The sequence below is a fragment of the Suncus etruscus genome, chromosome 8 (genome assembly GCF_024139225.1).
Source record: "Suncus etruscus isolate mSunEtr1 chromosome 8, mSunEtr1.pri.cur, whole genome shotgun sequence".
In the NCBI taxonomy this organism is placed as follows: domain Eukaryota; kingdom Metazoa; phylum Chordata; class Mammalia; order Eulipotyphla; family Soricidae; genus Suncus; species Suncus etruscus.
Genome location: NC_064855.1, coordinates 46,723,850 through 46,737,417, shown reverse-complemented (window position 1 = coordinate 46,737,417; position 13,568 = coordinate 46,723,850). Strand labels below are relative to the sequence as shown.

Here is a 13,568-nt window from a genome sequence, read left to right as displayed (position 1 = left end):
AGTGAAAATTACTGTGATGATCATTATTATACATGTTAGGAGAGTTTGGTGCTTGCAGCAGTTTGCAGTCTTAAAAATCTTGCTATCTGTTAATAAGCACCAAGAACTATTGTCTGATATGTATCCTAAGCCCTTCCTAACTGAATCAAAGGCTGGCAGGGTCCAAATCCCAAGGCCCATCAGCTGCCTTCTCAGGGCTGCCTAATCAGCTGTTCTTAAACTCCTCTGCCCAATCCAAATACTACTTTTCCACCATGCCCTCATCACTTTAGTGGCACGTCTCTAACTCACTGCAATTTCCCTTTAGTAAACACTGCCACAACTCAAGACAGATCATCACCATCCCTCCTCCAAGACTGAGCAAGAAATTGGTCATACACTAAGTGCTGACAACAATGATGAGTGTGACAGGCTAGAGAAGGCAGATAAAGAAATGAGGCCAGGCAACAGAAATGATGCTGCCACTCCAAAGCCAATGGATAAGCTGCAGAGAGCATTAAGGAAAGGCAATAGAATCTAAGCAATGGTTAGAAAAGGGTCCCTGCAGGAGAAATGCTTCTTCTCTGAAGATGAAAGGAATCAAAGGCTATCTATTTTTTCGCTGCTGAGCACAACTCCACTAATCTTTTCATGCTCAGAAATTACCTGCAAATGGATTTCATCATGCAGGTGCTTTGCAGGGATGTTCTGATAAAAGATGAGTAACAAGCAGTATACTCACTCATGACTGAGATAAATATGAACATATATACATATACCATGCTTTACTTGGCCAAAATAATTTTCAATGATGACTAGTGATTAAGCAGTGATCTGAAATAGAGGATAAGGCTCTCCAACTCTATGAGCCTCTTAGCCAGCCCTGAGTATTTTCAGAGCCTCCAGGGCAACTCCAATATATCTCCTGGTCCAAATGACTCATAAAATGTGGCAAATTCGAGTCTGGGAAAATCTACGAACTACGCCTGCCCAGTGGGGCCCAACTGTGAAAAATTGTGAGTGCTGCCTACGTGCCTCTGCCTCCTGTCCTCTCGTGTGCACCTCTTTGGAGTGGGCTAAAAAGACGCTCCAGAAGAGCATGGCCGCTCCGCTTCACTAGGCCTTGTGCTCTTTCAAAGGAAAGAACACCATCACAACAAGAAGAAAACATCACACTAAGAACTGTGCTGGATCACTGAAGACCAGCATTTCTCTCCAGACTGTCTTCTCTGCTGCGTGGTCGGGCCTAAGATTTGATCCTGTGAGAAGCTTTATCCACGGAGGACTCCCCTCCCTTGGAGGCAAGTCGACCCACCCAGAAAGGGCGAAGCCAGAGGAGCGTGACCGCATACATCATTTAGCCAATGAATACCACCACAACATGTAGAAAACCCACAATACAAGTGTGACATGGGGAAACAACGCAGGCCAGCATCAGACATAGAGAATGAAGATGACAATTCTGATGACCAGATAATGACCAACCAACTCTTCAACCTCTCAGATAAGGACTTTAGACAAGCAATATGGAAGATGCTCAAAGAACTCAAAGAAACCATGGATCGAGTTGAACAGAACACTAATATGAATCAAGCAAATATGAAGACAGAAATCACAAGACTCCAAACTGAAATAACATGTCAACTAACAGGCCTGAAAAACTCAGTAAACAAAGTGAATGACAAAATGGATAAGCTCTGGGACAGGGTTACAGAAGATGAGAATAGAATTGGTGCTGTGGAAGATTAGATAAATAACAATTCCATACAGCAAAGAGACTGGAAAACAGCCCACACACCAAGAACACAGCATTTCTTGAGGGAAACCACAAAATACTTTGAAGACAAAGTATTTGCTTAAGAAAATTTACCCCATAAGTAAATCAGAAAGAAAAACTAAGATACAGTTTATAAGAAGCATCCCTGGGTATGAGTACATAGTAAAAAGAGAATAAAGATTCAAAGAGAAAATACTCCAGGTAAGGTGCTTGCACTGTATACAGTTGACCTGGCAACACATGCCAGGAGTGATTCTGAGGACAGAATCAGGAATAAATCTTGAACACTGATGAGTGTGGGTCCCACCTCACCCCCCAAAAAAAATTCTAATAAATAATTTCAAAAAGTTACTTACCTATGTCATTGTTCCGTGGTATATTATTTCTCTCCAAATTCTGCATTTTAAATAAAAAAGAAAAAGACTACGTTAAGAAAATCAGTAGCAGCTTGCAAAGAGGTGTATCTAGTACATGTTAACACATGGAAAGACACTATAGAAAATATCTTGGAAATGATGAAAAGTACTAAAAAAGATAAATTCTAATGGAGCCAGCAGTCAGGATATGCTTCAATAACATGTTATAAGTCTCCTATGTGGGACTGTCCCTTCCCTATGTATCGAAGGCAAATCACTTCTCAGGCAAACCATTTACGTAAGCTAAGGCTTTTCTCTTTGGTATAAAAACAGAACTTAACCAGTTCCTAATATTCTGAATGAAAACCTTGTGAACTCAAAAACTGTTTATTCTGGCCATGTGTTCCCCCTAAAGAAGAATCCTACTAATTACAGCACTGTCCCATTGGGTATCAGACACACTGCCAGCAGTAACTGAACCCAGGTTCCTCTTCCTGCAGCCTAATCAGGACCCTGGAGGTGGTCAGTTAGGCTGCAGTTCCAGCCATCTCAGGAGCCAGGGAGAGATGGCAAAGCAGTGGCACTTCAGCACAGAGATTCAAATGGGGCCACAAAAATGCCTACTCCTAGGCTTGGGAAAAGCAGTGGATAGGTTCACAAAAACCATCACTTACAAAGTGCCAAGTGTCACAAGCTAAATCCACCATTTCATTGTCTTCTCTGACAGACAAGGAAAAAATGGTCTCACTAATTGCCCTTCTCTGCTTTTGGCAGCCACATGCTCTAATTATAACAATTGGACAGTGGCAAGTAACCTTCCATTTTCTTCATAAACTGCAGGAAGAACTGCCATTTTGAGCCTTGAACTAAATAAGGAACAGCTTAAAAGCTAAGATATAGTCACACAAAAATGCATCCTCTTAGAATGGCACACAATGAGAATATGGAGGGAGAATAGGGTTAAATAGCTTAAAAATCCTCTTTTGAGAGGAGCTTTGTCTGGAAGCAAAAATACCCTGAGCAGAGAAGAAACCCTCCCCAACCCCTACATGCTGATGTGACAAGTCACTTAGTCTTGATAAAACATACACATTGGAGAATAGCCCACTAAACAAGATCAGAAAGCTCAAGCCACTTTAAATATGCTGAACCAAAGCCACGTGTTAGCCCGTAAGTCAGCATGGGTCCTCCTTTTCTCTGCAGTCTGCTCACAGAAAAGAATGCTGACCTCAGACCCACAGGTGCCCATGCCTAACCCTTGATCTAAAAATAACACTGCAGTGGACAAAGGGGAACCAGCAATGAAGTTAATTTTCATCCTTAAAAAGGAAAGAAATTCTTACATATAGTACAAGGTAGGTGATCCTTGAGAACATCATCAAAAAAAAAAAAAAAAAAAAAAAAGCCAGTCACCAAAAAGGGCAGATTCTGTAGTATTCCACTTATATGAGGTCTCTAGAGTAGTCAAATGGACTTAAAAGAGAACCAGAGTGATAGTGCACTGCCTTGCATATAGCCACCCTAAGTTTGATACCTGGCATCCCATATGGTCCCCTCAAGCCCACCAAGGGTGATCTCTAAGCACAAAAACAAAGAGAAAATGCCCTGAAGCACTGCTCAGAGTGACCACAAAACAAAACTTTTTAAATAGAGTAAGGGGTAAGAGCTATAATATAGCAAATAGACCACCTGCCTTGCATGCAACCAACCCATATTAGGTCCATGGTCCTTAGATGGTTCCTTAAACCCACCAGGTATGAGCCCCTATCCCAGGAATAAGGAATAAGCCCCGAGCACTGTTGGATATGGCCCACAACAACAGAGAGAAAGAGAGAGAGAGAGAGACAGACAGAGACAGAGACAGAGTAGAACAATGATGTCAGAGACCCTGAGCTGAGGAAGAGAAATGGAGTTGTTTCAGAATAGCATTTCAGTTTTGCAAGTAAAGAGTCTATAAAAATTTTTTTGAATAACCCCAACAATGCTCAGGGGTTCCTCCCTGGATATATGTTCTGGAATTGCTTCTAGCAAGCTGAGGATGCCAACAATTTAATTTTGGTTAGCCACGTGCAGGGCAAGTATCCTACTTGCTGTACTATCTCTCCAGCCCCAAGTTCTGAAGATTTCTTGCATAACAAAATAAACAGTTCATGCTACTAAAATATACACTTAAAATAGTTAAGATTAAATTCTTTATATTATTGTGCTTATTCACAATTAAAATGGGAAGAAAAACAACACTGGCAATGATTCAACCTAAAACCCCCATGTAAAAATGAAAAGAAGAGGCACAAAAAAAGAGAAGGGATTTGCCCAATGAACAGCCAGTCGCAGAAGGAGTCAAATCCAGGTCTTTGAAATCATTCCAATGTCCCTTCCCTCCATGTGGCATTCTTTTCCTTCAGGTGCAATTTTTTAAAAATGTGTATCCATGCACTCTGGGATCATTGGTGAAGAGAGTCGACACTGGTGGTGGGAATGGCCCTGATTCACTGTATATCTGAAATTCAACTATAAAGGACTTCGTAGATCATAATTGTTTCAATAAAATAAAATTTTAAAATAAAATAATGTGCATCTGTATATATGAACATATTGTGTAACTAAGCTAGATAGCTCTAACAAAAGTTCAAAAAGCATCTTGAACTCACTGCTTCCATGCTGGGTGACTTAAGCTATAATACCAACTAGACTTTTGACTAATTGGTATTATTTCTTACAAAACTAAAAAAAAGGTAACCTTTCTAATTTTTATTAGGCACTACAATTCTACTGGCACAGCATGATGAGCTATTCAAATGGGCAATATGTAAACTGTGAAAAATAAAATATCTAAGGAATGGCTGACTTAGGTGAACTGAGACAGAATCAAAATGATCTTGAGTAAATTCCCCTCTGAGAAAGAAAACTAGATTAAATGAACAAATTGACAAAAAACATTCACAATTCTCTCTCCTGCTTCCCTCATAAGAAAACTCAGTCTTTTTACTAAGAAGAAACACATGGTTTGTTTTAATATCTCTGCAGCATCATGTTTCTGACACTGACTATCAATATCAATCAAAATCTGCTCACTGCCAAGGTTGCATAAGTCAACTGAAAGAGATTTATTTGTTCCTGAGGCATCTACTTTATGTCCTGGTTAGGCACCTACCCTAGATGCCTTTTGTATAGACTTGATTTTTGTATAGACTTGACTTTTTTAAAGCACACAGATTTGAACATTTGCAATGTATATATGATGCCTAGTTTATAAATTCCTCATTAAGAAATAAAATATTCTGCCAGAGAATTTGATTTTTTGAAAAGGGGCCAGAGGGATAGTGCAGTAAAAGGGTGTTTGCCTTGTACTCAGCTGACCCACAGACCTGGGTTTGATCCCTGGCATCCCCTATGGCTCCCAAGCCAGGAGCGATTTCTGAACGCATAGCCAGGAGTAACCCCTGAGTGTCACTGGATTAAAAAAAAAAATCTTTTGAAAAACAAAAGAACATCTTTTACCCTGACTCAAACCACCACCACCACCACCACCATCCTAAATACTAAATAAAATTAACTAGTCAAAATGTGTTCATCATTGGGATGTAAGTTTGTCCTCTGTCCTAAATTTGTTCCTACCACTTACTCACTTACTAAGACAGACCTCAATTTCTCAGCTATAAAATAATAAAAAAAATACCTATAAGACCTACTTCATAGGGTTTGTTTTTTTTTTTGCGTTTTGGGGTTGGTTTTTGTTGTTGTTTTTTTTGTTTGTTTTTGTTTTTGTGTGTGTGTGTGTGTGTTTGTGTGGTTTTTTGTTTTGTTTTGTTTTGCTTTTTTGCTCTTTGGACCTCACCCGGTGATGCTCAGGAGTTTCTCCTGGCTATGCACTCAGAAATTGCTCCTGGCTTGGGGGACCATATGAGATGTCGGGGGACCAAACCACCATCCATCCTAGGTTAGTGCATGCAAGGCAAACGCCCTACTGCTTGCGCCACTGCTCCCGGCCCTAGGGTTTTATTTTTATATGTTGGTTTCTTTTGTTTTATTTTGGTTTGGCTTTATGACCATGCCCAGAGTGCTCAGGGCTTACTACTGACTCTGCACTCAGGGATCAGTCCTAGCAGTACACAATGAACCATATAAGGTGCCAGAGATTGAATCCTGATGACCACATGCAAGGCAAGTGCCCCACCCGCAGAACTAATACTCTAGACCCCAGGGTTTCTCTTTTTAACTTAGACTTGTTCAGGTTTCTCCTGAAAGACTACTGGAGTTATCTAAAAGTAAACATTGAAATAGAGGCTGGCACTGTTCTAGGGAGTGGAAATAGACACACATGGAGGAGGACTCCTTCTCTCTCTCCCCCTCTATCTCTATTTGTATTTATGTATGTAGGCAAAAGACGCAGTTCCTCATTTGAAAGATTCCTTAAAACCCACATATGGGGGGAGGATAACTCATTTTGCATGAAATTATATGTTTTATAATTTATAAATTCATTATACAAAATTTTAATTCTTCCTCAGTAATTTTTAGGTAACACTTTAATTCATTCTAAATGAGCCTCATTATGAAAACACACACAAGCACACACACACACTTAAACATTACAATGCCTTTGCTGTAAAATGTAAAAATTCACAGATTTGTAAAATTTTGATTCTAACTTCACCCTTTAATAGTCATGTAACCTCTGTCAAATCATTTCTCTTCTCAGAGGGTAGATTTCCTGTATTGTATACATGGAACTACCCACTTTGTTTGGTGAATAACAAGATCATCATGAAGAATAAATTAAGTGAAACATCAAAAAATGCTCTATTAACCAAAAAGAATCTTAAAACCAGAGGGAATAATTATTCTCTTCTTTCTTTCTGAGGTAAAATAAATCCAATAGTATAATTAGAACAGATAAAATTCTTGATAAAAGAAACGTCCAATAAGAAATCCTCATTCCTATGAGATAAAAATAAAGCTGCAATCAGTGCAATAATAGATAGCAGGTAGGGCACTTGGCTTAAATGCTGCCGACCTATGTTTGATCGTGGAATCCTATATGGTCCCCAAGCACCAACAGGAGTGATACCTGAACACAGAGTCTGAAGTAAGCCCCGAGTCTGCCAGGTATGACACAAAAACCAAATTAGTTAATTGATGAACTGATTAGTGATTAATTAAATAGCCAATGGGTTAGGTATGGCTCAGTAGCTAGGAAAGATCAACTTCAGCAGAGAGACTGTGATACTGATATGTAAGGAGTATGGTCTGCTGGCACTGCTGCCTAGGACACCCATACTACAAGATACTATGCAATCCCAGCATATAGCCAGTGTATATAAGCACCCAACTAAAGGGTGAAACCTCTGAAGAAAGAACACCATTGATAGAACTGTATGCCCCAGTAAGTGCTACCCACAGAACCTACCCACAGAGCCCACACTAAATGACTGCAACCCTCAGCAAGCAGCACCGCCAATACATGTGATCTTCGGGCGTCTTAACATCTTAACCTCTTGGTCCTCCTACACCAATATGTTAAACTTTGGTCACCTTAATAGGAAACAAGTCAGATTTTAGGGAGACTGTTTTCTGTTTCTCATCTGCTGAACTGATTCAGGCAAAGAACAAAATGGTAGCAGTTCAACAAAGCTCTCAAATGCCACTGAGACAAAGGCTGCTCCTCTGAAATATAAGTTCTGTCCCCTTTCTGAGGTTCCCAAGACTAAGACAACCAGGCAGGAAGTTGGCAATCATCTTTAGGGACTCTCCGCTTGCCCTCAGCTTATCCTCCTCACACATAGTCCGCCTTCAAGGTGAGAGCTAGTAAAGCTCTAAGAACCTAGGAGACACATAATCCTTCTTTGGCAGACTGGAAAAATGAAACCAACGGACAAAGACTGGGAGGAAAAAATCTATAAAATCAAAGCAAGATCTTTAAAATGTCTCATTCCAATAGCACAACAACACAGCATGTTTTGCATGCAGGAGGACCAGGTTCAAACCCCAGAACTAGATGGTCTGCTGAGTATCACCAGAAGTATCTTCTGAGAACTAAAAGGTTTAGCCCCCAAACAAAAGGAAAATAAAATGTCTAACTCCATTTCAAAATAGCTTTCTTCTTTTACTTTCTCCCTTGTGGGTAGGGGCGAGTATGGTTGGAGCCACACCAGCAGAGCTCAGAGGCTTCTCCTGGCTCCATACTCAGGAGTCACTGGGGTCAGATGCATGCATGGTAAGTGCCTTAAGCTCTATATTATCTCTACCCAAAATATCTTTGTTGTTTGTTTTTGTTTTGGGTCCTCATCTAGCTGTGTTCAGGGCTTACTACTGGCTCTGAGATGAGAGATCACTTCTGGCGGGACTCAAGACCATATTGGGATACTAGGGGTCCAACCTAGGCCAGCAGCATAAAAGTCAATCATACCATCATTTTTGTCCAACAATTTTCTTCTTCAAATAAAGTTTAAGGATCCGGTGCAATAGTACAGTGGATATGGATAGAGTATTTGCCTTGCATGCAGTTGACCCAGGTTTAATCCCCAGAAACCCATATGGTTTCCCGAGCCCTCCAGAAGTGATTCCTTAGCATAGTGCCAAGTATAACCCCAGAGCACCATTGGGTGTGGCCCCAACCCCCCCCCCAAGAAAAGAAAAGAAAGTTTAAAAGGTAATGGATTTGGGGGCCAGAGAGATAGCATGAAGGTAGGGCATTTGCCTTGCATGCAGTAGGAAGGTGGTTAGAATCCCGGTATCCCATATGGTCCCCGAGCCTGCCAGTAGTGATTTCTGAGCGTAGAGCCTGAGCGCTGCCTGGTGTGACCCATAAACCAAAAACCAAAAAAAAAAAAAAAAAAGTTAATGGATTTGCTTTCACTATTAATAGATTTGGGGAGGGAGTCAGTCTTTCTGTAGGTTACTTCTAGGATTCAAACTATGTTCACTAATTCAGTAAGTGTTCACTAATTCAATCTTTAAAAAAATCTGGCAAAGTGCCAAAAGATGCAATTATTTTTATTCCCATTTAAAACATATGTAAATGAATGTCAGTGGTTTAGATCATTAAAATGAGTACCTTAGACTGCCTGGCGTCTTTCTTTACATCTTCAGAAACCAAAGCAAAAGCTGAAAAAAAGAAAATATTTTTACATTAAAATTAGCAATTAAGATTTATTCTCACTTTCAACAATTTTGCTTAAAAGGACAAAAAAAACTGATGCTTCACCAGGACACATTCTGCTCATTTTTCAGCAGCTGCATTGCCACAAACAAATACTTCTGACTACCTGCATCTCCAGACCAAAATTATTCATCAATGCAGAGCTACCAAGCTAAAGAAATACTACACTGAAGAAAGTAAATCTGTATAAAGGATGTGTGTCTGCAGAAATAAACCACAAAATAGGTACAGACATAATACAACTTCTTAGAAAGATCAATTCAGGTGCTTCTCAAGCAAAGAACTCCTAAGACTGCAGTGGGAAGAAGTGCTAATTCCCACTCTCACCTCCCTGTCAGAACCTGGCCAGCAACAGGGCTAAATTTGGCACAAGCAGGGCTGACAGCGTGTTGCAGAAGCTGTGACCAGACCAGTAGGCATGAGAGAGTTAAGAACCTGCTAAAGCAATGGGCCAGGGAAGCAAAGGAACTCACAGCCATTCTTCATTTAGAATGGTTTCGTGTTTCTGAGTCAGAGTCCACAAATAGAGAGTGCATCCCTAGAGATCCATTTAGATTCTACATTAAAATAATAATAAAGTGACAATAACACTTTGAAAATATAAAGTAAAATGATAAGCCGAACAGGAAAGTTAGTTAACCAGACCAAAAATAGTACCGTCTTTTGGCAGCACATTTCTCCTGTAGAGTTAAGAGAAAGCATTTATTTCATTTGCTTTCTCCAATTGGCATTTTTGAGAATCAGCCAACAATGCCATAGAACAACAATGTACTAAAACGGTAGGAAAGGCGGCTCCAAAGAGCAATGGTGTAATGCAAAGCATCAGTGGTGGGGTTTCCTGATAACAAAGGAGAACATGCTTAGGAAACAGACTTGCTTCTGTGTCTCCACATCCACCTGCACTGATCTCAGGCCTCAAATTCTCTCTCCATCACATTTGCTATAAGAAATTAAAGGCAGGGCCAGTGAGGTGGCACTAGAGGTAAGGTGTCTGCCTTGCAAGCGCTAGCCAAGGAAGGACTGTGGTTAGATCCCCCAGCGTCCCATATGGTCCCCCCAAGCCAGGGGCAATTTCTGAGCGCGTAGCCAGGAGTAACCCCTGAGCACCAAACAGGTGTGGCCCTAAAAATCAAAAAAAAGAAAGAAATTAAAGGCGTTCTTTATGGGTTCTTTGTGAGTGAAACTAAAGGGTGCTCTGCATCATCCTGACTCTTATATAGGATATGGACATATTCCGAGATCCTTGGCTACAGAAACCTTACACCAACAACAGTGACTGTGTGAAAAATAAAAGTGTATTGGCACTACAGACAATGACTTGGGATGGACAATCTAATATGCCTGAAGGCTAGAGTTGGTCTTATGCCAGAAAACTTCAGGGGTAAGGTCTCCTTGTATTTAGGCCAAGGCTTTTTCTTTCCATGTCCCCTATATTTTGCTGGGCCTATGCAAACAATTTCCCCACTAACAGTCTTTGCTGTGCTCCTTTGACTCATTCTTAATGAATTATTGTATTATGATCAATTGGTCAGCAATACTACATCTTTTATTTTTTTATTTTTTAATATAATTTTTATTTTAATTATAGTGGCTTACATATCATTGACAATAATATTTTAGGTACATATTAACATAAAATCAGGGGAATTCCCATCACCGAATTGTCCTCCCTCCACCTCCGTTCCAGTCCTTCTTTCCATATCCTCTTCCCTTACCCTCTGTGCCTAGCTTACTACTTAGTGGTCTTACACCTATTTGGTCTTGGTACCTCCCTTGTTCCCCCCCAATTAGGAGGCGGGACTAGATAGTTCAAGTTATGCGGTTTTGTTTGAAGAAGAGAAAAGTAATAACCTAAAGAAAAAAAAAGAAAAAAAGAATCAGATACTCCGGAAATGGGCGAAGTCCTTCTAGAGGCTTACATCCTTGGTTTGAGAGACGAAGGGGAAAAAGAAGGTGAAACACCACAACAGTACATAAAGAACTGTCAAATACAATATCCAGTGAGCATTCCAAAAAAACAAACAAACAAAACAAAACAAAATAAACAAGGGTAAGCACCATATAAAAGCCATGGTATTGAGATAAAAAAAAATGTGGCAAAGCACATAAGAAAAGAAAAGAAGAAAATAAATAAATATAAATGGAGACATCCACTTCAATAACCAGACTGCAACAATGAAATTAACAAAAAATAGATAAGTAAATAATAATAAAAATTGTTTTGTGCTTTTTTTTTCCCCTCCTGCAGATGCACTGTAAATATTGGGGTCATTTGAAAAGGAATTTCCTTTGCCTAAGAGATACAGGGTTTCTCCACCCTTGAAGTATATTGTCATGGGATTAACTATAGAATCGTTTCAGGTTCATTTACTCTCCCCTTGGTGCTTTTGTGGTGTATGGAAGACTTCTGCTCCATCCTGGGTGATAACATCAGACCTCTGTATCTAGAGGTCTCGGTATCTGCACGAGTCAAGAAGTTGAACTTATGATTATGTCTTTCTTTGTGGATCTAGAAATTCTGTTCCCTCAGTGTCATTTTAATCCGTCTTCTGTGTTTGGCAGTCCTGATCTTTGTGCTGATCCTAGGAGGGGCCTGGGATAGCATCCTACGTTATGTTTCCAGAGGTCCCCTTCTTTTGCAATAGTCTCAGACAGACCTCTGGAACAAGGGATCATAGTTGTTATGCAGGTCATAGCTCACCCTAGATCCCAGGATACATACAGCATGGCCATGGTTCTGTCAGCCAGTCATCTGTAAATTGCGATCTTGACATTTGGATAGACCAAAGGGTGACAAGTCTTCTGATTTTGTCTTATCATTAGCTGGTGAGGTAGGATAACTTGCTGTTAGGTCAAGTTGTTCCCATTTTCCTCGTTGTCAGGGTATCATGTTAGAGCTGGCACTTGTTGGTGTCCAAGTACTATTAAGGATGTCCCGGTTGGGATTTGTTTCCTGTGGCTATTGTGAAAAAGTGTGTCATTTATATGTCTGTGGTCCAGGGTTCAAGGCTGGATGGTTAGTGTCTAATCACCTGGGGTCTAAGTTGGGTCCACATGACATATTTTCAAGGTGGGAGAAACCCCTGTATTATAAACAAGTATGAGTTCTTATCCCTAACAAATAAGAGCTCATTTTTATACGTAAAATTTCCCATTTTTTTAGTGTGCCTTTGCAGGGAGAAATAGTGCTACATTATTTTGCCGGAGAATTTGAGGGTGGAGAGAGAAGAAAACAAAAACAGGTCACACACCCAAAAAAGATAAAAATAGAAATAAAATATGTGCTCATATATATATATATATATGTATATATATATGACAAGAAGAAAGATGTTTAAGAAATGAAGTAAAGGGCCCGGAGAGATAGCACAGCGGTGTTTGCCTTGCAAGCAGCCGATCCAGGACCAAAGGTGGCTGGTTCGAATCCCGGTGTCCCATATGGTCCCCTGTGCCTGCCAGGAGCTATTTCTGAGCAGACAGCCAGGAGTAACCCCTGAGCACCGCTGGGTGTGGCCCAAAAACCAAAAAACCAAAAAAGAAATGAAGTAAAAAATTAATTAAAGGAACAAGGTGATGCAAGAAAGTATCTTGCATTTAGGGAAAAGCAGGTAAAGAGGTAGTGTAATACAGATCTTATACTTATGATGGTAGTATAGGTTTCCCCATTGTCTTTTGAGATTTTCTTGTGGTGTGTGGGTTCCCGGGCGTCTTTTCATCTCCCAACCTGACCTTCTTGAGATTGGCAAAAGATTTGCAGCAGGGAGGACTTGGGAAGAGTTCATGTATTGGGGGATACTTGTAGAGCTAAGTCCGGTTTCAAGTAACAGTCCACCTAAGGAAGGGTTGGTAAGGAGGACCATGCAGCATGAGTCAGCAGGGGAGTTGGTTGCCTTTTCTTGTAGGGGGCGAGGTGTGGGTTTGACTGGCTGTCCCTTCACTTGGGTGCTGGATACTGGTTCGCTGGGGTAGGAGGTCATTCTTGATGCCTAATGGAATAGGAACTGAGGGTGAAGAGTTTTAATGTGGGGAATCTGGATGGGATTGCGGGTTGAAGGGATAGTCGAATTTTCAAAGGGGTGAAAGGGGAAAGTATATGGAAGGGGCAGGAAAGAAAAGAGAAAATAAATTAAAAAGAAAAGAAGAGAAAAAGAAAAAATAAAATAAACAGTAGTGAGAAGAGTAGAGAAATGAGCGAGGGAATGCTAGTTTCTTTGAATGTGTTCGATGAGTAGGGCCTGTAGTATAAGTCTATAGGTCACAGTTGCTGCTTCAGTGGTCTGGGTGGTCACATGCT

General features: G+C 40.4%; 1 protein-coding gene across 1 annotated transcript in view; it reads right to left on the bottom strand.

The window, feature by feature from the left end:
- The window catches only part of B3GLCT (beta 3-glucosyltransferase), a 140,166-nt gene extending 136,805 nt beyond the window's left edge, over positions 1-3,361 (bottom strand). Inside the window, exons 1-2 of the mRNA XM_049778461.1 lie at positions 3,248-3,361; positions 2,113-2,152 (exon numbers count right to left, since the gene is read on the bottom strand). Of these exons, the coding sequence (XP_049634418.1) occupies positions 2,113-2,152; positions 3,248-3,361 (154 nt within the window). The remainder of the gene's footprint in view (positions 1-2,112; positions 2,153-3,247) is intronic.
- Positions 3,362-13,568: the final 10,207 nt, after the last annotated feature.